The sequence below is a fragment of the Onychostruthus taczanowskii genome, unplaced genomic scaffold, assembly GCF_017590055.1.
Source record: "Onychostruthus taczanowskii isolate IOZ18803 unplaced genomic scaffold, ASM1759005v1 scaffold14, whole genome shotgun sequence".
NCBI classification, from domain to species: Eukaryota; Metazoa; Chordata; class Aves; order Passeriformes; family Passeridae; genus Onychostruthus; species Onychostruthus taczanowskii.
Genome location: NW_024498573.1, coordinates 15578562 through 15599147, shown reverse-complemented (window position 1 = coordinate 15599147; position 20586 = coordinate 15578562). Strand labels below are relative to the sequence as shown.

At 45.3% G+C, this 20586-nt stretch overlaps 1 protein-coding gene and 1 long non-coding RNA gene across 3 annotated transcripts; both read right to left on the bottom strand.

Annotated features, from left to right (window-relative positions):
• Positions 1-523: 523 nt before the first annotated feature.
• On the bottom strand, positions 524-19763 carry LOC121332215. 2 transcript variants are annotated; one of them, XR_005952124.1, is made up of 4 exons: positions 19710-19761; positions 3645-3710; positions 2232-3557; positions 524-1088 (listed from the first exon to the last, which is right to left on the bottom strand). It is a non-coding gene; the product is annotated as an uncharacterized LOC121332215 (long non-coding RNA). The 2 variants fall into 2 exon arrangements; XR_005952123.1 differs by having other exon boundaries at positions 2232-3710; positions 19710-19763.
• A 26-nt stretch (positions 19764-19789) lies between these two features.
• On the bottom strand, positions 19790-20586 carry PURA (purine rich element binding protein A; the record flags this gene model as incomplete). Its single annotated transcript, XM_041397892.1, has 1 exon — positions 19790-20586. A coding segment is annotated over one exon (795 nt), but the record flags the coding sequence as incomplete, so codon positions are not given.

Sequence of the window (20586 nt, the reverse complement as noted above, 5' to 3'; positions counted from 1 at the left end):
GCTGGAACTGAGTGTGATAACTCATTACCTCACAGGAGGATGTCCTCCTTCTATCCCAAAGCTTTATGCTGTAAAACCCCCATGCTGTATCTCCAGGCCCCAGTCCGGTGAGCAGCAGCGAGTGCTGCAGGGCTTTGGGCTCAGAGCATCCTGCTGGTTGGGATGTGAAGGGAAAGCCTCATGGGAGAGGTTGGAAAACGTGAGCTAGCACTCCTGTCAGGCCTTGCAGGGAGAGGCGGGGTTTGCCTCTTCCTCAGAACCTAATTTGAACCACAAGGATGCAGTAAAAAAAAAAAAAAAAAAAAAAAAAAAAAAAAAAAAAAAAAAAACCAAACAAAAAAACCCAACAACAACAACAACAAAAAACCAAACCAAACCAAAACAAAAAATAAACAAACCAAAAAAACCACAAAAAAAAAAAAAAAACCAAACCTGCTTTGGAAGATTTTAAAGAACAGCACGAACTAAAAAAGCAGCTGCCAAACCGAATTTCCATTATTAAAAATCAGCACTGATAAGAGGCATCTTAGATCAAATAATTTATTTAGTAATTCCATGTAAACACTTCAGATTTACTAGCAAATACAATGCTTGCTGTTCTTTTAAATAGATCATTCAAAAAATAAGAATCTATTATTAATGGCAGGTTGACTAGAGATCTCCATACTACTGTACAATAAGGAATTGGTTTTCTAATGGATTTAACATCTCAATTTTTCTTGTTCTGCATTTGCTTTACACAAAGCCCAAAGGACACAGGTTTGAACTGCTCCCTGACGATGCCACTGCGGCCCGGGGTGTTTTGGGAAGGTACGCAGGCAACTCCTCCCATCCTGGCATTGGTGTGAGCTGATGTGAGGGTGGGATGGCAGAGCTGGCGTGAACACTGTTCACAAACACATGCCTTTTCGGTCAGAAAACAGACAGGGAACGGTGGAGAACTTCTCTTTGGGATGTATAAAAGCAACGAACTCCATCGTTGGCATTTACTTATCAACACAGCAGTACACATACACGTATCCACAGTCTGGAAAAGCATCCTATGAGCTGGAGAAAGCAGTGGTTCTGAGGCTTGGTACACCAGTGCACTAAAACCAAAAGAATGATACCTTCTTACATAGTCAAATGAAAAATAAATATCTTTATTTTCTGCCTACTTTATTTCAGTTTTCAAATAAATTTTAAATAAATCTGTACAAAGTATACTGTTACAGTATATATTTGTAAGTGAACTGAAATGCCTAAGTGTAACAACACTACAAGAAAGCAGTAAAGATTGGCACATCTCTAATCAAGATTAACTTTTACACTCAAAAAATACCAACGCCTGTGAAAACCCTCAAGATATTTTTGGTATTTTTTATGCAAGTTGTAATGACAGACCAATTCTCCCCTGCCTTGAAAAGAAAATCACTTCTCATGGTTTTCAGAGAACATGAACATCTTTATGATGCTAAAGGGACACCATCAGGTGAAAAGAGAGAGAGAGATTTCAATTTTTCAAAAGCAAACGCTTTGGTCAGAAATCATCAGGTTTGAGACTTTGTGCACTTTTTCCGTCCCCCGAGCTGCGGCGGGGCCGGGCCGGGGCGGGCGGGGCAGCGGCGCTGCCGGACCCCGGAGCCCCGGAGCGCCGCCCCTGCCCGGCCGCGGGGATGGAGCGCTCTGGCCAGGGACCAAAACATCGGGGGAGGAGCTGCTCCCCTTGCCATCCAAACGGAATTCACACCAGTGCCACAGGGCTGTATTTTGTGGTTTCTTTTTCCCCCCAGCAAAAGCAAGAAACTAAAATTGATCTGACAGTGTCCCTTTGCTCAAAATAAAGACTTCTGTGCTAGAGAGGTCAGGTACTGAAATGAACTTTTTCACAGGGTCAAAGAGCCAGGTACATCTCAAAATTCAAGTTTTCAAATCCAACTGCAGTTATTAGATTAATGAGCTCTCAAAACCTCCTAATATTTCGTTAAATAATTCCCAACTGGGAACTGGGGATAAATAGTACAGATTAAGAGCGAGAGTTTTCTCTCTTAATCTTTCCAAAGATATATTCACTCAAAGTTTACATGCTGAAAGTTAATCTTACATTAGAATGTAATTGGCTGCAACATAAACCTATAAATGAATCAACTACCATAGATTAAACTCTGTTAAATATTTCTAAGTTAATAAAATATTGACAGTATTATAAAATTACAGTATATACAATAAGAAAAATCTAGACTAATATATACCTTTAACAGATCTCTTCTCCAATTTGGGATTGCAACGGAATTATGAATATATGAACAATTTATTAGAAAGTTGCATTGCAATTATCAGGTTTTCCATTAGCGCTAGAGAGGGTGAGCTATCACTGCCTTTGGAAAAAACAAAAAGTGACTTCTGGTGGTGGGGTGTAGCTTTTGAGTACCAAACTGGTAACAGGAGTCCTCCGCAAGACGTCTGAAGATAAGGTAGGACCAGCCTCAACTGCTCAGATTAAGGTTGTATTACAGAACTGCCAGCAATCAGAACCACCCAGGCTGCAAAAGGGGAGGAAAGGTAGTTTTCAGCTCAAAGTGCACAGCTGGAAGGGCTCCCCTCATTCTGGACTCCAACTAAGGCTGCAGGAGCTCTGATCAGGAACAGCAAAACCCTCAGCTCGGGGTCGTGAGGAGGAAACGAGCCACGGTGCTCCTTAAAGGGACATGGTTGGGCTGCAGCTATGCCAAAACACTGTTGTCAACCATGTAGGACAAAACCAGACTGGGCATTTGAGATCCTCTTGGACTTGCTTTTTTAGGAGGTTTTTTGGGGGGAGGGTCAGGGAATGGCTTTAGTTTGGGGTGGTTTTTTTTTTTTTTGCATTTTGTTTGCTTGGGAGAAAAAATTTGGCCAGGACTGTGCAGTAAACTCATTTTCTATCCCTCATCAGGTTCTTTGTTTCTGGGGTATTACCAAAATGTGCAGTGTTTGGGTGGCAAATACTTGTGGGGAAAAGGAGGTTTCAGCATTCCCACTTCAATTTGTCTTGGGATAAACCAAAAGCAATTTGAGTCCTTAAAAATCGCCAGCTGCTTTTGGGGTCTCAGACACCCAGTGATGTCCTTTTAAGGATCAGATCTTTCACTTGCCCTTTTTCCCAGCCTCGGAGGAGGAGTTTACAACGAGTTTAGGAAGGGCCATGTTCACATTCTTTCCCTCCTCCCCATGTCACATTTGCTTTCTAGGAAAAAAGGGGGAGAAAAGTAAGTTTCAAACTCCTTTCCCACCCTTCCCTCCCCCGGTCCTGCTCACAGTAAACCAGAAACGGCAGTTTTTAGTGTATATTTCGGGATAAATTATTTTCTCAGTCCCAAGCCTGAAGATGCTAGTGAGAGACCTACCCGCAGGCTTTGGAGAGGAGGAGCAATTTAGGGGTTTCTACCAGTTCCCGTGGTGGGCAGGTGGGAAGACCTCAGTCCTTAAAAGCAGGATTTAAAATGGTAAAAGAATAATTTGTAAACTCAGATCTACATTACCAATAGAAGGCTCTAGGTCCTGTGGGCTCCAGTTCCCAGAGATGCAGAGCAGGAAAACTAGAAAGAGAACTTGGTACCTTTCAACCACCTGCTGGGTTGTACTGGGGGGGAGTGGGGAATGAGAGAGACAAAATGCCAACTGACCTTATAAACAAAGGTATGTTTAGGGCTTCTGGTTTCAGGAATAAACCGATATTTACTGGTAAAAGTCTGCCAAAAAACAAAAACAGAAACACAGGATTACTGGTAAATATTGGTTTATATGGAGATTAAAAAAAAAAAAAAAAAAGAAAAAAAAGAGATGTCATTGTGCTCCCAGGTGGGAGCTGAGAACCGACCCATGGCATCCCTGCACCCGGCAGTGTCTCGGGCACCTGCACACCTCAAACCAGAAGCCTTGTGTTGAGAGGAAAGTCGTGTTTGTTTCCTTTACTCCCCTTAAACTACGTGTTTCTGGATTCCCCCCTCCCTCCTCTGCAAGGCTGGTCCTACGGGGATTTGGCTCAGGAGATGGGAAGTCTGCTTCCAAAAGCACTTGGAAGTGAATTTGTACATAATATGGTATCTCAGCACAAGGCTGCTGGGGCCTGAGCCTCGGCTGCTCCCTGAGATACCATAAAATATACAAGACTGAGTGTATATTTTAAATAAAGCATTTTCTTGTAAGTGGCATAAACCCATTCATTTTATTTACATGCTTTTTTTATTTCCAAAAATAGAGTTGGTCCACATTGGACAAGAGAAATCAAGAAGCCATACAGTAGAAGAGTTAAAAGTCCAACATTTAACCAAAGTACAATGAAATTCCAGAAGGCTGTGGCTGACTTGAACCACAGAAACATACACATGAGCCACACAGACATTTGTACATAGAGCATTATATTACCAATAATATTTGCAAACATGAGGTCAAGATGGCTAAAAACCCAGCAGGACTGACCCGGGCGTCCTGGCTGAACAGAAGTGGGTGCTGAGGGGCCATCACTGCTGTGGGGAAACACAACTCTACAGAGATTTTGCTTCACTTTTGGTTTTTTCTTTAACTGAGAAAGTCCTAATTTTTCTGCCCTGGGGATCCAAATTGAGGACAGGGTGAAAGCCAACCCCACGGAGCTCCCTAAATGCCAGGGTGCCGGGGGCTCAGACCTGCGGGACAGTGCGGGTGCCACACGGCACCGGAACCCCACTGGAGGGCAAAACACTGCCCTCTGCTACTTGGCCTTAAAGATCACCTGGAAAAGAAAAAGTTGGGATTTATACCCTTGTGGTGTGCTAAAAAAAGTCTGGATGGGGTTTGCCTTGAAAACAAGGATTTCCCTCCCTTGCCATGGGCAATTTTTGGCATTAGTTATTCCAGTCCTGTCTACCTTTCTTGGAAGATCACAAATATCCTAGAGGATGTTGCACTGACAGGTGAGGGAATAACTTTTTTACATTAAAAAAAACCAAACAAAAACTTGGAGGATGGACAGCAGAAGAAAAAAAAACCAAACAACCAACCAAATGGAAGAGATGCTTTATCTCTGTGTGAGGGCCCAGCTCTCTGGGTATCTCCATGGACCTCACCTTGATAATATCTCAGTGTCTCCAAAGGATGGAAAAACAGACTTAAATCTGTATGTTCTGCTGCAGAGAATCAGCAAGTAAAAGGGGGAAGACAATTGTAGCACTTCTGGTACTTCTACAAACCACCCACTACATGGAGTAGAACCACACGAAAAGGGTATAAACTAATTTTTCTTTTTCAAGTCATCTTAGACACTGACGCTATTAAGCCTAGTTCAATGTGAATGCTAGTACAGAGCTAATGTACAGAATGCCAGCGATAATTATCAGTACCTAACAGGATTTAAAGGCGAGTATACTCAGTACATTTATTAAAAAACACTAGGACCAGAACCAGAGCTCTGACAGCAGTTACACAAAGCAGCCGTGCAGGTCTCTACGAGGACAGAGCCTTTAGCACAAGTCGCTGTGATCATCTGAGCCTGGGACAGACAACTCCATCTCCTAATTTGTTTCCTAGAACATCTCTAATCGCAGATGTGAAATATGAAAACAGAGATGGGCCTGATCCTGTGCAGTTGGGTACGTACAACACACCCCAGTGAAACTCAAAGCCCAAATTCCTAAAGAGAGAGCACAAGAAATTGTTGTCTTACATCAAATAACTATCATGCAAGCATACCACGACGGTTTTATATTGAGTAACTTCAAAGTCAGCTGGTATAATTTAACTAGAAGTGAGCAATCTAATGGATTTCTTGGGGTAGGGACAAAGGTTGTGCTAGTGACAACCACCTGATATCCAGGAAGAGCAGCACAGGGACACTGTGGGGGTCTAACGAGCTGTGGTACAGAGGAGCTCCTGCTCAGCAGCCTCACAGACCTGCACCTACACCTGGAATGTGCAGGATTCCTGTGGCAGGCTACATGCCTTCTCTTCATTTGCTCTGCTACCACAATCAGAGTTCTTTCTCCTGATTGAACAATTCACTTGCAGCCTGGCTGACAGAGCATTAAAAATTACTCTTTTTTCCCCCCCTGTTGCCTGTTGCCTCACATGTCCCAAGGTCAGCCCCATGCTCACTGCACCAAACCTTATGCTCTTCTCAATTTTCCAGCCACAGCCAGGCTGGGGTCACTTCTCCAGTACAGCCCAACCACTCTCCTCCTCGTCTTTAAACATAAACTCTGATTGAAACCTCAAGGTGCCTGCAGTTATCCTGTTTCTATTGCAAACTCCAAGGACATATCAAAGCACTCACTCTTTGGTACCATCATCTACTGGAGACAGGGGAGGTGGGGGAAGCCAGGGTATTTGCCATAATTCCTGGACTTTTAAGAAGCCTAAAACTAAGCCAGAGCAGCAAAAGGGTGCTCTGGCTGACACCAGTTACCTGTGGGTTCTCCTGGGTCTCTTGGGAAGAGAGGTAACACAAGTCTGCATGTGCACACATCAACAATGTCCCCTCAAGGACAGACCTAGGCAAGAGCTGAAAGATGCTGCCCAGACCTCTGTTCCTACTCCTTCCCTTTCTGTCCATTATAAAAGTCAAGACCTCTGAGTTTTTCCTTAGTAAGAAGAAAACAAAACATAGCCACAATATCAGCTGCTGAGGCACACTCTGGGATCTGGCAGACCTGCAAGTCCAGCTCAAGGCAGGAGTTTGAACTGGGGGTGTTGCTTTACAGGAGAAATCTAGATTTCTCTAGATTGCCCGGTATTCTGGGCTTGTTTCTCCCCTCAAACCTGGACCTGGTGGTATCCACCACAAAAGTTTAATGAAAATCAACCTTTCTTCACCCAGCAACTTTGGGTTTAATGAAACCATTGAATGGAACTCATTTGCTCAAAGGCTGAAGATGCAGACTTGGAAGCCTTTAATCTCCTTCTCTAACTAGACTTTAGTCTACCTTTTGCTTCCCAAGTGACAAATAGCAACTGCAACCAAAGAAGGACTCTGCAGTATTTCTCTTCTCATTACAAGCCTATTTTTTATCCTGTTGTTTGACAATGTGTTCAGACATTCTCGTAGGTGCCCCAGCAAATCATAGAATCAAATCAGTTTGATTCTATGATCAGTCTGCCCAGACTGATCATAGAATCAAACAATGGATTGGGTTGGAAGGGATCACCTGGTCCAACCCCTTTTCTCTGCAGAAAGTATGTTGCTTTCTAACTCTCACACACGGAAGAACTGCAGTACTTCAGCTTCACCTTCTCAAACTGGAGTTCAGGATTTTTGCTGATCTGCAATTCCCAGTGCCCTGATTAATACTTTAATTTAAAAAAAAAACAAGAATAACCTGACATTAGGACATTATCTAGTCATGGAGAATACTAAGCTGTTTTTTGACAGCCCTGTTTTTGTTAGTACCTTTAAGTGTTTCAGTCCCAAGCTTTTTTAAAACCCCTTGATACACCTGTTGCTCCTCCACTTGAATTTCCTACTTTGCTCCATCATCTCTGCTTCACTTGAGTTTTAGAGGAAGGCTCCTTTTTCCACTCAAAAGGAACAGCAGTCTCTCAAACGTGCCCTGTGCTCCAGAATGACATGGAGGAGTCACTTTAATGGCATGAAGTAGTGCAGGAAATGAATTCTGCCTTCAGTCCTGCACAGCCAGATTTTCTCCCCAGCCGCGTCTCTGATGTCCCTCGGACAGCACTGGCTCCCCAAAGCCCCCCAGCTCTGCAAAGCCCCTCCTAAACTGCTTCATTTCCCAACCACGGTTACCTGCCCTTCCATATGGCTCTTCCAGTCTACTCCTCAGAGCTGGACTTCTGTCCTTGGGTGGAATCTTCCTGAACTCCAGAAGTCCCCTCCTTTATAACTACTTTTAATAACAGTTTTAGGGTTGTTCGTTCTTTCATGACAGAGTTCTGCCTCACCTGGATGCCAGTAACCTCCCAGGTATCTATGGTAAGTCTAAGACTTCATTTTTCTGATCTTCTCCCATGCAATATTTTGGAACGAAAGACTCACTTTTAGTCCAGCACCTTCTACCCCTGAGAGTGCTGAACCTGCAATTCAGTGACCCCCATGTGGTCACTGCTACTTAACAACTCAACAGTAATTGTATTTTGAATCACGTCTTATGCTTTAGTCCTAAACAAAAGCTAAGTCTACATCAGGCTGTTACAAGAAATGATCCTTTAAGTAAATCAATATGTTTGCTCACCAAAATGTTAGCCAGTTCTCTCCCAAACAATCTAGCCAGGTAGCATGGTCGTAATAGAACTCACTTTTTCTAACAGGTTTATGAAGATGCATGAGCCTGTTTTTTTCCCAGGGCTCGTGAAATCCTCAACTTTCCTTTTGTCTGGAATAGAAAACTTCCTAATACCTCTATGCCATTAAAATACAGAATTTATATCCAACATAAACGTGGCTGTTCGGTTGTCAGTACTCCAATTTCCTCAGATTTTACAGCAACCTTTTAGATGTAGTGTTCCTCCTTTATGACCTAACACACCTGCTACAATGGCAGGTAATGCAGTATCTTATTGATTTCCATCACCCCCACCATGTTTCAATCAGAGCAGCTGTGACAAGGTCTTTTTTCCACTGAGCAGTCTACAACAACTATTTTTGTCTCCTGTTTCCACCCTATTGTGCAGATGTGCCCATTCCTTACTCCAGCCCAGTCCCTCCCGTGCACACAACTCTGCTCCCAACCTCCAGCCCCAACAGCCTCAGCCTCCCACCAGCCTCTGTCCTCCCCAAACCCTGCCCCCTCCCCGTGCCACCAGGCTGGGGACACCTGGGCTGAAGTGGAAATGCTGTGAAGTCACAGCTCTTCAGTTCACTTCCCTGTCACAGCCTTTTCCCAGGCACACACACGCAGACTTTAGGAAGAGGCACTGCCACGTCCTAAATTCTGTCTCCTTCCTGGACACCCAGTTTAGCTTCCCAGGTATCTCAGCTTCAAGAATGCAGGCTTGCCCCAAGCACTCTGATACCTTTCAAGCTCCATCTGTCCAATCAACAGGGACATAGTTTGATGGATCTCCTAATCATTGAAAGCTTGCATTTCCTATCACCAAATGCCGTGCCATTCAGACCTCCCACAGCTGCTTTTCCAGCTTCTGGAAGCATCTCCAGAACACAAATCAACTCCTCCACCAAGACTTTGGTTATAAATCACGCCTTCAATCCTGTCCAGTTTCAAGTCTCCACAAGGCAGGGCAGTGAGTGCTGTGGTGGGAATGAACCCTGACCATGCTTATTTATTTCCAAAAATAGAGTTGGTCCACATTGGACAAGAGAAATGTCCAATTCTCTTCGATTGGACAAAGATTTGGTGCCATCTCTCCTCCAGCAGCTCAGCAGTTCTGGCCTCAGGGTGCTTTCTGGAGCCTGGAATGCCCCCACTTGTTGCTCCATATAGTATTTCATCAGCAGATAATCACTTGTAAAGCATGTCCTCTCTGCACTCTTGTGTGTAGTTCTTTGTGCAATTAAGCCAATGTACTTTGATTCCCATAATTAAGCTAGGAATTTTACTTTATGACCATATAAAGTCCATCTTTAAACCAAAAATAGACTGACCGTTAACAGATTCTTTTTTTTAAATGACTTTAAACCGCCAATTAGAGACTTGCATTGGACAAGATAAGTTGCATATGGCCTTGCAGATGCCTGCAAGGACTCATTTTCCAGGACTTTTATTGACAGGTGAAGCTCAGAAGCCAACTTTTTTTTTTTTTTTTAAAAGATAGAATGAGCCTCTGATCACAGCAGATCTATCCACAAACCAAACTGTTCACATGCATGAAAGCAGAGATGGCTTTTACATGAATCTGCAGCGCTCAGTTCAGAGTTATTAATGACAGAAAATAATTCAAAGCCTTTAGTCCCTAATTCGCTCAGACCTGCCTGGTTGCCCTTCAGCAGCCCCTGGCAACAGTGAACGTACTGTCATTTATTATTTAAATAAAACAATCTTTTTAATAAAAAGAAATTCTGACCCCAGTTAAACTCTGCACCTGACAAGACACCAGCTTCTTTCCTTCACCTCTGGTGCTGCTCACACAACTTTTTTTTAAGCTGACCTGCCCACACAGCTTCTGATAAGCCAATGCTACATTGCCAGCTCTCCTCAGCATCACTTGAGTGGGAGGTTTAAATAGCAGACTTCACAAAACCCTTTCTCCACGATTCCTAGCCCTGGCATTTCTTGAAGTATTGACAGATCGGCAAGCCTTCCCAGCTTGCCCAAAAGTGAGCCAGCTGGACCTGCTTCTGCTGGACGAATGCAGAGAGAAGAGCTGGTCCCTGAAATCCCAGCACCCACCTCTTGACCCCTAGGTGAGTTTTGAGGAGCCTGGACCGGCTGACACCGATGTGCCGATGCAGACTCACTCCCCAGGAGCTGCTGGTCTGAGCTCCCCTGCCCATATGAGATGCCTGGGCAAAAGGTGAGCCCAGGCAAGTTCCAAACCTCAGCAGACTGTGGGTAATAAAGCCAGCAGCCTACATCGTGCTCACTATTGTGCAACCAGGATGGAGCACGGAGACATAAAATGCATTCCCTAGGGAGACACTAGAGCAAGCACAAGCTGGGGGACAGACACACCCAAACCAAGGTGGCTGCCTTTCAAATGACAATGCTGCTCCCAGACATCCCAACAGACAGGTCCTGCCCGATGCACAACCACTGTCCTGCCCTCTGACAGCCACCTTTCTACCCAGAGTGAGAACAAAACCCCCCAAACCTCTAGTGGCCCAACCTTGATGAGCACACAGCAATTTGAGCCCAAGTTACACATCAAGACATTCACCAGTAACAGAAAAAACAACCACTGCTCATTTACTGACTCTCAACTCCCAGCAACAGAAACTATCCAGGTCCATGGTATGGACACAGCCTCCTCCAGCCTCTTCTCAACACCAGCCACAGCAGCACAAACCACACTGCGGGGGTCAGCCCTGCAGCAGCCACCCCTAAACCCCCCGTGCCAATGCTGGCCCACGCATCAACCCAGAGCACAGCGGTGATGATGTCCGAGAGCCCAGGCTCAGCTCCCAGACCTTTCTGTGAGCATGACAGTAACAGCTCCCAGCCCAAACTGCTGCCATGTGTCAGTAAGACATGATCTCTTGCACCAAGGCTGCACCTACGGGGCTGCTGCACGGTCTCTGCACCCAGTTCAGTAACACAGCCAAGCCCACCGGGGTCAGCACGGTCACGGGGCTTCAGACACAGCTTGCAAGCCACTTTCACAAGCAATTCTCCATTGAAATCAACATCATGACTGGGATGACATTTCAACACAAGGAGGTTTTCCCAAAAAGCTGTGTAAATCTCTCCAAGTCATGCACTTGCCATCCCAGCGGCGCGTACTGGATCAGCTCCCACAACAGCCACCTCCCTCCAAGGTTCTCACCAGCCAAGAGGGGCACATCCTTCCATGCTGCAGATGTAAATCCACACCTCTCACCTCTCCAGTCTCGGACAGAAAGAATGAAGCTGGTTTTTCTTGCTTCCTGCATATTTCAAGATAGTGTTTCAAGAAAAAAATGCTTCAATGCCACAGCCAGGGAGACTCAGCAGAAACTCCCACTGCCAGTGTTACAGCAAATCCTCTTTGCACTTCAGTCTGCTATGTGGCCCAAGACTCAGAAAGGGCCAAGGTGCGTATTTTTGCAAAGCTAATGTCAGGATGGACAGCAGAACAACTGACCACCAACAAAACCAAGGAACTGTCTGAGTTAAGACTACGTTCCTGCTGGGGAGATCCAGCAGATTCCCATTCAAACCAAAAACTCTCCCAGCTGATGGCTGATCCAGAAAGGAGCAGAGGTTCACCACATGTCATGAGCTCAAACCTCAAGAGGAGGTGTGGAAATGGCCAGGGTCACCAAGTTCAACAGCAAAGCAGGCCCTGCTCAGGACCTGACAGCTACATTACCTGTGTTTTGGATATTTCACTCTCCTGCGAGCTCTAGCTCAGCATGATAAACATAATGCCCACTGGTTGGTAAAACTTGTCTTAGTTAAACCCAAACTGTATCAGGTCTTCTGCTTTTAGGCTGCTCCAAGGTACCTCACACAGGGACAGTAGAATTTCCCTACCAAACCACACGCCCAGCTCGAGCTGCAGAGGTACTGCCACAGCCCAGGTGATTGTGGTCACCCAAAATAAGACAACACCCACATGCAGGCAAAACCTATGGCCAGCCTGAGCAGACTGCACCTTGGCTGGCCACCAAGGCCACGGTGCCTTCCAGAGCAGAAAGCTCAGGACCAGATCCCATCTCCAGGTGAAGGAGTGCCAGCAGTATTGATCTGCAGGGGGACAGTGAAGCATTGTTTGGGGATATCCAGCCATTCATTCTGTCTTGTTTTAATCAGTCAACATTCAAAAGACAGATAGTGAGGCCAAAAGTCCTCTATCTTTATCTTTTTGCACTTAATCTCCAGTTGACATTTTTCCGTGAAAACACGCCTCGTTTCTTGCTGTGTGACTTCAACTCTCCCTCTCCTGTGATATTTTGCCTCAAACAGGCTACACAACCGGTTACTACTTTTATAGAGGTGGGAGTGACATGCTTTGACTCTTCCAAAACACAAAATGCTCATCTGGCTTCAGCCACCGAACTGCTACAATGGGGACCAGCAGAGCTACCCCAGCTGGGGAGCTCAGTGTCCGCTGCTCCATGATCCCTTGGGACCAGCTGCCTGACACCCCCTCAGCTGCTTGTGGCAAAGAGCCACTGTCACCAGGCTCTCATGGGCTTCTTTGAGTGCCACACCTGTGCTGATGCTGAAGCACTTGCACGGCAGCCCAGGCGCACCTTTTGCCATCCATCTCTGCCACATCCCATCTCCCTCCTTGCTCTGAAAGCCTTTTCCCACCCTCCAGACAGACAACACCTTTGCTGGGACTGCTGGAGCTCCTCCCCTGTCAAACTCCCTCACCCAGCTTAGTCTGCCGGCTCAGGAAATGCCTTTGCAGGTGACAGCACCACGCCTGCCCCAACACCAACCTGCTCATCCTTTCCCTTCTAATGTACTCCTCCAGCAGCAACTTCTATGCCAACCAAACTGCAGTAAAATATCCAGAATGCCATTGGAGAAGTAACACTGTGAACCCCCTGCAAATAGATGATTTGGCCTTTACTTCTCTCTGCTATCTGCAGCTGTTCTGTACTAACAACAAGCAACACAAGCCCAGAAAAGCCTCGTGGCCCACTTGTAATTCACAAGAAGTGGGATGCTTGCAGACCCTGATGTGAGCTGCCTTTCTCCCAGACTGCAGTGCTGCTAACACACACCCCGTCAGGAATTGAAATGCTTTGGAAAGACGACAAGCAAAGGAGGATAGGCAGGCTAAGAGAAACTCCCAGAGCGGACCCAGGACCATCTGGCACGAACGGGAGCCTCTGCTGGGGGCAGAGCAGAGCAGAGCAGGCAGCCCGGCTCCAGCTGTGGAGCTTGCGGAGAGCTGCCACACGAGTGGAGCATCCTTCCTGTGCCATCACCCTCTGCCATCCCAGCACAACACACACCTCTTCAGAGAAGAAAAAAATACCATGAACTGCAGGCCCAAAGATTAGGCTCTGGGGAATACGAGCTTTTAAAAAAGGTTATAATTTTGGAAGTCCATTTAAATTAACCTTAACTAGCTTTAAACTCTATATACGTATCTCCTTGCCACGCTCGCAACCCACGCACATTTTGCGGTGCCAGTGAGCTAAATCATGTGCAAGCAAGCAGAGTAAAAGGAACCACAAAAAAAAAAAAGCTCTGGGCAGAAACTCTCTTTCATTGTTGCAAGCGGCAAAGAAGATGGCAACAGCAGAAGGAATCAGGAATAAAAATGGAACTCGCTTGTTTACCTTGTCGGTTTTGTCAAAACATTGTGACAACGCTTTGCGTGCAGCCAGTTTCTCTGTTCTGCCACCAAAAATTCAGAGCCCTTCACCTTTCTTCACGCATTACAGGAGAAAGCCAAGAAGAGTAAAACTTTTAGGGAGAGAAATGAGTGTGCAAAAGATATAAAAAAGCCCAGCATGAGAATTTCAAACTACTGGGCTCCTCTTCCAGATAGTCCAAACACCACCAGGAACAGTGACCCTCCAGCTGCACAAGCCGAGTTAACGAGGAGCAGGCAGCCAACGAAGGAGGAGAGTAAGACAATAAAGGGAAAGTTTGGGTAAGCCTGACAAAAAGCAAAAGAAAAAAAGAAAAAAGAAGTAAAAAAAAAAAAGCCAGGAAAAAAAAAAAAAAGCTGCAAACTGGGTTTCTAAAAAAGATAAATTCTTGACAGTGTCTTATTAAAAGAGAAACTCACAGTGCTTCAGGCAGAGCCCTACCTCCCCAAAAGCCATGCAATCCGGTAGGAAGCAGCAGGTTTTTGAAGGAGCAAATTGCACAGCTGTGGAAGAATCTGCTTTTACTGCCTTCTTTCCAACTCACCTAAGAGAGACTCAATTTCTACCTGGAGGACTAGCAAAACCGAGGAAATTGGTTGGTTCTAGTTATACTTTTGAGGTTTTCATGCTTGAAGAGAGCCCCTAAAATGTAAACCTGTTTTAGCATTCTTGTACATTAATGTCATCGTTCTCACTGCTGACTCCCACAACTTCTGCCACAGACAAGTCAATCAGATTTGGTATATGCCCTGGGACAGGGAAGGGGAGGGCTGGGTTTAAAGCAAACAAGCAACCAAAAAATAATTATGTCAGTGCTCTGCAAGGTGTTGGATCCAAGCTCGGTGGATCTGCTGAAGTCTTCGATCCAAAACACTTGGCAATTTTACTTAAAAAAAAAATGAAATAAAAAAACCTTTGACCTGTTGAACTTAGAGAAAAGCAAGTGGCAGACCTTGGAGGAAGGGAGACAGCGTGTGAGGGTGCAAAAACATCATGTGCTGTAGTTCATCACTTTAGAAGAAATCAGAGTTTTGCTTTGGTTGGTTTTGATTTTTCTGAAGTGCCAGGGAAAGGCGCTTCCCAAAGGGCGACTTTAAGAGTTTACGGGCGCCAAGGTGGAAGCGTGAAGTGCAGACATGCCAAAAACGTCAGGTTTGCATAAACCCTTCTGGAAAAAGTGCACTGTGTTTTAGGAAAAATGCATATCTACCAAATCTCCACTGACCAGCGGCCACTTGTGCACGCAAAGTTGCATCAATTGGCAGCATCAATGCTGACATTTTTGCCTTCTCCTTCCACCCCCCTCCCCAATTTTTTTTTTCCTTGGGAGACATAGAGCGCCACTGCATTAGAACGTACAAGAAATGAAAACAGTGAGTACGACTGATATAGATCCATTGACTTTTTATTACAAATGTACTTGATCACTTGGCTTCAAAAAAGTTTAAATCAACCCCTATTTTCTGTACGCCAGTACAAAGTAAAATCTATTTTACAAATTAAATACCTAAAAATTTGACAAAAATATTAAAGTTTGATGGAAAAAACAGTTATAAAAATCTTAAATCCCCTTTTAAGAAGATAAGAGATAACATTCCCTCCCAACCCCCACAGTCCTGTTATACAATATTAATAGTCATTTTTTTAGAATAGGTAGGTATGTTATATCTTGCTGTTAGCATACAAGTCACTCTAATAGCTTTATCTGTATATACTCCAGTTAGTGCATGAATGTCATCTGATTGAATATAATCAACTATCTTTAACTGATCCCTAATTTACATTTCATAGCTTGCATAGTTTGAAGGGACAAAGGTTACACTACAGCTAATCATAAAAAAAGGTGGTTACAGTGCTATTTTTAAAGGCAACAAAGTAATTGCTCCCAAAAAAAACCCCAAACCCAAAACTAAACGAAAAAAAAGAAGTTACCGGTCGGCTCTGAGCAGGGGTTAAATCCCCGGCAGCAGCTCTGCCTGGCTCACGGGGTGGGCTCAGCGCCCGCCCGCTGCCCCCGGGGCAGCCCCTCTGCGCTTCCCACAGCCCCGGGACAGGTCGGGAAGCGCTCTCCCGGCAGCGCTACGCCCAGCGCATTTCAACCCCTGCGAGGGATACGCACAAAGTGACACTGTCAAGTATTTCTTTCCTTTTTTTTTTTTTTTTCTTTTTTTTTTCCAATTGAATTTTCAAAAAACGAAAAGCCCTCCGCCTACGGGCGCGCCTGGCTGGGAGCTCGGCGCGCTCCCGGTACCCGCGGCCGGGCTCCCGCTCGCCCGCCGATCCCGCCCGGCCCAACCCGGGGGCTGCCGGTACCGGGGCTCGGGGGGAACCCCGGAGGGTCCGGCCAGGCCCCCCGGCTCCCGGGAAGCTGCTGGCTGCCTCCCGCCGCAGCATCGTAAGCGGGACCGCAAAGAAGAGGCAGGAATCAACAGCGGCTCGTGCTGTTTCTTTTTTCTTTTTTATTTCAATTCTCAAAGACAGAGCAATTTCACTTTTTTTTTGTTTTCATTTTAACAAAAAAAAAAAATAGAATTTGAATTCGGAGGACATTTCCCCGTTAGCATAAAACCACTTAAAAGGTGGTTGTATTTCAATGGTAAATTACTTGACAGTGTCCCTTTAACTTAAAAATAAAATAATGTCAGTATTGCAATGAATTTCAAGTTTTCTTGCACGTAGTCATTATAAAGTAGCTTTTATCATGCTCTTGGACCTATTCTACAAGACATTTAAAAGCATATCATCAAGGAAAATATAAGGCATACTTCTCAGGAATTAGGTATCTTGGCACATTTGAGCATACTGTCTTTTTTTAAAACAACACATATGGTCAAATATACCTTTCTTCTTCTAACATTAAACAGGGTTTTCTGTACTTTGTTTTAAATACTGAGATATTAGAGCCTTGGTAAAGTACCGAGCACCTCCGGGAAAACAAAAATTAAAACAAGAAAAGCAAAAAAATAAATCCAACGAAAACTAAAACAACCAGGAGCAAAATCCCACGAATCTTTACAGTCATTTTAGTCTTTCGTTATCATCATTCATCAAGTCCTTGAACATACAGAACGTGCGTTAAAAGAAGAAAAAACCAAAACGAAACAAATAAACCGAGGAAACACGCAGAAGAAACCCAAAACGAGACAAAAACTGACCACAAGTTCTCGGCCACTGTTCACAGAACTGCCCGCGGGCTGTTCCAGCTGTACTGGTTTGAGTGGAGCCCGTGCTCTCCTCGAGTCAGCCGGATCCTGGGCAGGATCCGGGCGGCGCGGGCGAGGAAGACCGCGGGAGGAGCCTGCCTCGTTAGCGATGCTCCCAGGAGCCGGGAGGGACGGAAGGACACTCTGCCGTGCTCTCCTCGCCTCCCGCTACTTATTGCTGGGAACGCACCGCGGCGGCGTGGAACTACGGGCGCCGGAGCGCGTCCGTCGGCAGCGCGACAACTTTGGGGAGGGCAGCGAACAGCAGGACCGAGACAATCAATCAAGTAGCAAAACCAAAGCAATTAAATTCCTAACTACGTCTAGCAGCATGGAGAGTGCAGTCCCGACACATCACAGTTGAAGTACAATAATCGCTGGAACTGCCCGTCCAGAGCCTCCGATTCAGAAGCAGGTTATCAGACACATGTTTACATGCAATTGAGAACCATTTCAAATGTCACATTACGCACTCTGGAAAGCTTATTTCACTACTGGGAAATAGGAAAAGTGCACATTAAAGCAATTTTAAACATTTCCAGTGATTGTTTAAAAAGAAACAGAAACACCTCGCTACCAGCGGCTCGTGTTTAACTTTCTGTGAACACTAACAGCAAACTTCTTTCAAGGGCAATAATGCATGGTACAATGGAAACAGCTTGTTTTGACACTTACAGTACATCTCAAAAAAACCCAAAAAAAACCCCCCAAAAACCCAAGAAGAAAAAGGGAATTATAATTTCAACTGGGAATAAAATGACAGCAGGAAATGAAATTCTTTAAAACAAGCTTTTTTTTTGTTTTCTCCCCACCCTTCTGAAACTCCATCCTTGCCCCTCGGTAAAGAAGCGCTGGCAGCTCCTGCTCGAACAGGAGCAGCTCAGGTCTGTCTACCTGACCCCTAACTCAGCCAAGACCATTCAGCAAAATGATTGCATTCCCAAAAAACTTCCGAGTGGAACAAGATTCTAGTTTCTCTGAAATGCTCTCTACTGAATTCCAGCCAAGAAAAGAAAAGAAAAGAAAAAACAAAAAATAAAGTTTTGTTTTCACTGTTTAAGGCATCTTTTTTTTATAACATTTTCTCTTCACTCGCAATGATGATAGTCATGCAGCAGTTTAATGATAAAAATATATTAATATTTTACTATACAGCAGCAAGAAGTTAGTCAATTAAAAGCACACAACTTTTTTTTTAAAGAAAAAAAAAAACATAACTGAAAAACAACGAAGACAACCTGTAAAAGTCTATTATTATTCTTCTTATTATTACAAACAATTTCAATTTGGAGAACACCCCTGGACAGATTAGTGTTCTGACAAATCTGTGTTTCCCTAGCCTAGGCTTCGAGCAGAGCCCGCGCCCGGCGGGAGCTGGGACGGGGAGGGCAGGGCACGGCCAGGCTCGCCAGGTATGTAGCCAGTAATAAAACTAGCACCACAGCTACATGGAAATCCATTACGGACACACACCGGCTTGGCTTTCACCGTCCAACCAAACTCCGACCCCCATGGCTCAGTGGGATCACGCTGCCCTCGCGCTGACTGCGTCCTAACAGGCCTACGGAAGTTAACAGGGATCAAAGCATCGCTCCGGACCTCGCACGAGCGCAGGACATAGTGCTAGTGCCAGTGGCCACACGGAAAGACTCGCTACCTGCTGTCCAAAAACAGGTGGACTGGAAACCGCTGCACGTCAGGTTAAGTACTTTAAGTACACAGAATAAAAAAAATATATTATGAACAATACAAGTACATCTCATATACACAATAATGACAATACGCCTACTCAGCTGTAAACCAAACAGGTGCAGAAAAAAAATATTATGGGAGGAAATTCTTTACTTTTCGTTTTGTTTTTTTTTTTTTCTCTCTCTCTCTTTTTTTTTCTTTTCCCCTTTTCTTTTTTTTTTTTTTTTACTATTTGAATAACTTTGGTTCAAACGTAAAAATCACAAGTTAGCAAATTTCATTTAAATGCCTTTTTTAATAATTTTTCTTCATGTTCACAGAAGTTTCACTGACCATTTTTATATGTTTAAGGTCCAGATGCAATGCATATTGTATAAAAGAGAGCACTTATTGTTTACCTTGCATGAATTAAACCTACGTACCTTTTAACTCTACAAACTTCTGCATAACATTTAGACAAAGCTCAGACACACAGCATGCCTAGCCCTCATATATATATACACATCTCTAATCACAGGTATATAGGGTGTCAAATATACTATAGTAACCTCCATGTAAGGTTCGAAATTTGGTAACAAAATGAGAAGAAAAAACTAAAAATATTATTTTACGTGTTCTAAAATATCTCTTTTTTTTTGTGCTAAAGTCAAATGTTAGCTCAACATGAAAAGGACTTTTTTTATATAATTCAGCAATATTATAATCTTGACCATTTTTGCAAACACTTTTAATAATAATAGCTTAAACGTGTACAAAAGTTCTCGGTTAATTAGGGAAATAAACACTCAGTTCTTTATATTTTTAATCAAGTAGGAAACACAGTTCATATATAATGTTATTACTTTTTTTTGACTCTTTTTTTTTTTTGTGTGTTTTGTTTTTTTGTTTTTTTTTTTTTTGTTTTGTTTTGTTTTGTTTTAGCAGCTGCTTACTGTTTGATACGGTGGGTAAAGTGGAGGAACATCCAGCGATGGGTGGCGGGTCCTCGCGAGAGCAGCGAGGGACAGGGGGCAGTCATGGCGGCCGAGCGGGGGCGGGGGCGGCGGCGGCGGCGGCGCGCTTGTCCCGCTGCTTCTCCTGGATCTTCTTCATCTCGTCCGAGTACTTGCAGAAGGTGTGGCCGAACTTGGCCCAGACCTTGTAGGGGACGGTGATGGAGTTGCGGTAGGTGGGCTTCACCTCGCTCACCCGCATGAACACGCCGTACTTGTTGGAACCCACGTCGAAGAAGAAACGCTTGTTGTCCACAGTCAAGGAGGTGCCCTCGGGCAGCTCGGCCGGCTCCTCCTCCACGCCGTAGTCGTCGATGAGCTTGGCCAGGGCGTCGCGGAACTCGATGAGGCCCTGTGCGGGCAGCGCGATGGTCTGGCCCTGCGTGGAGCCCAGCCCCGGGCCGCGGTTCACGGTCTGGCGGACGCGCAGGAAGCGCCCGCGCTGGTTCTCCTTCAGATCCATGTAGTACTTGCGGTTCTCCCGCACCAGGAACTCGCTCTTCAGCGCCCGCCGGGGCTCGTCGGCCGCCTGCGCCAGTTCGGGGGGCTGGCTGGGCCCCAGCTGCGCGTAGTGCTCGATGAAGTCGCCCAGGTAGTCGCGGAACTCGACGGCCACCGACATGGAGAGGGTCAGGCGGCTCTTGTTGCCGCCCGCGCCCACCTCGGCGATCTTGAGGAAGCGGCCCTTGGCGTTCTGCTTCACGTCCAGGTAGAAGCGCTTGTTCTGGATGTCCACCCGCTTGGAGGCCAGCTCCTGCGTCTCGTGCTGCAGCCCGCCGCCCGGGCCCCCGCCGCCGCCGCCGCCGCCGCCCGGGCC